The sequence below is a fragment of the Artemia sp. Qi Xiang Cuo genome, chromosome 15 (assembly GCF_049724085.1).
Source record: "Artemia sp. Qi Xiang Cuo chromosome 15, ASM4972408v1, whole genome shotgun sequence".
In the NCBI taxonomy this organism is placed as follows: Eukaryota; Metazoa; Arthropoda; class Branchiopoda; order Anostraca; family Artemiidae; genus Artemia; species Artemia sp. Qi Xiang Cuo.
In genome coordinates, this window is record NC_142808.1 from 64387928 (window position 1) to 64389378 (window position 1451).

Below are 1451 nucleotides of genomic sequence, written 5' to 3' on the forward strand. Positions count from 1 at the left end.
GTCTTGTAAAAATTATTTTTGCTTCGTAAGAAAAATCTATGATTTACTAGGATTTATTTTTGTTTTGTAAGCATTATTTTTTGTTTTATAAGAACTATTTTTGTATTTTTGTTTAGTAAAAATTATTTTGTTTTGTTTATTAAGAACTATTTTTTGTTTTGTAACAAGTATTTTGTATTTTGTAACAAGAATTTGTGATTTCTTAGGCTGTATTCATGTTTTGTAAGAAATATTTTTTGTTTGCTTTGTAAGCAGTATTTTTTTCGTAAGAAGTATTTTGTATGATATAAGAAGAATTCGTCATTCCTTATAATATATTTTTGTTTTGTAAGAATTATTTTTGCTTTGTAAGAAGTATTTTGTACTTTGTAAGAACAATCTCTGATTTTTTAGGATGTATTTTGTATTTGTAAGAATCATTTGGCATTGTTTAGGATGTGTTTTTGTTCTCTAAGAATAATTTTTGGTCCATAAGAAGATTTTGTGATTTCCTAGGATGTATACGTGGTTTGTAAGAATTATTTTTGTTTTGTAAGAAGTATTTCAATTTTGTAATACCAGAGACCCAAATGCATCTAGGGACGGTTGGGTTGGCAGCCCTCCTCCTGAAACTTCTATTGTTACGAATGGAACCAGAAATTCAGTTTAGAAATGGTGTTCGGCAAGGCTGCACTGCTGCTCCCGAACTCTTCAACTGTGTCATGGACCATGCTCTCAACAAAAAACTGCTGGCGCATCCGTTTGGCATCGATTTTGCTGGAAGAGTTTTCGCAGATGTCAACTTCACTGACGATGTTGCATTGGTATGCGAAAATCTCACTGACATCAAAACTGCCCTGGAAACGCTAGCATCTGTTGCAGGAAAACTTGGTTTAAATGTAAACTGGACCAAGACCAAAATATTACCTGTGGACAAGACACCATGCAGCCCCATGAAAACTATAGAAGTATAAGGGCAAGATGTTGAGATAGTCAAGCAGTTCACCTACGTTGGTTCAATTGTTTGTTCAAACGAAAATCTAGATGCAGAGATATCAGCAAGGGTGGCAAAGGCGAACGCCGTTTTCGGAAGCTTACTGAGAATAATATTCCACAAACCCCAGATCAGCCGTCTCACGAAAGCTCGCATCTACTCTGCCTCGGTAGCAAGTGTCGTATTGTACTCGTCAGAGACTTGACCTTTAACGCAGTCACAGATCATGAAGGTAGATGCTGTCCAGACAAAACACCTCCACAAAATTGAACACTTTAGGTGGCTTGACAGGGTACGGAACATGGATATCCTCTTTCCTTTAAATTATCACCCCTGTCCGAATAGCTTGAGTCCCTCTCACTACGTTGGTACGTTCATTTACTTCGCATACCCATTGAAACACCTGCCCGAGTTATATTTGACTTCGATCCAACTGCGAACGGCTGGAAACGCCCCAGAGGTAGACCACGTATGAGAT

At 36.9% G+C, this 1451-nt stretch overlaps 1 protein-coding gene across 1 annotated transcript; it reads left to right on the forward strand.

Annotated features, from left to right (window-relative positions):
• The first annotated feature begins 626 nt into the window (after positions 1–626).
• LOC148943985 (uncharacterized) lies at positions 627–953 on the forward strand. Its single transcript, XM_089101314.1, has one exon. The coding sequence runs from the start codon at positions 627–629 to the stop codon at positions 951–953; it is 327 nt and encodes a 108-aa protein (XP_088957440.1).
• Positions 954–1451: the final 498 nt, after the last annotated feature.

Coding starts and splice junctions, on each gene's coding strand:
- LOC148943985 (XM_089101314.1), top strand. CDS start 627: ATGGAACCAGAAATTCAGTTTAGAAATGGTGTTCGGCAAGGCTGCACT.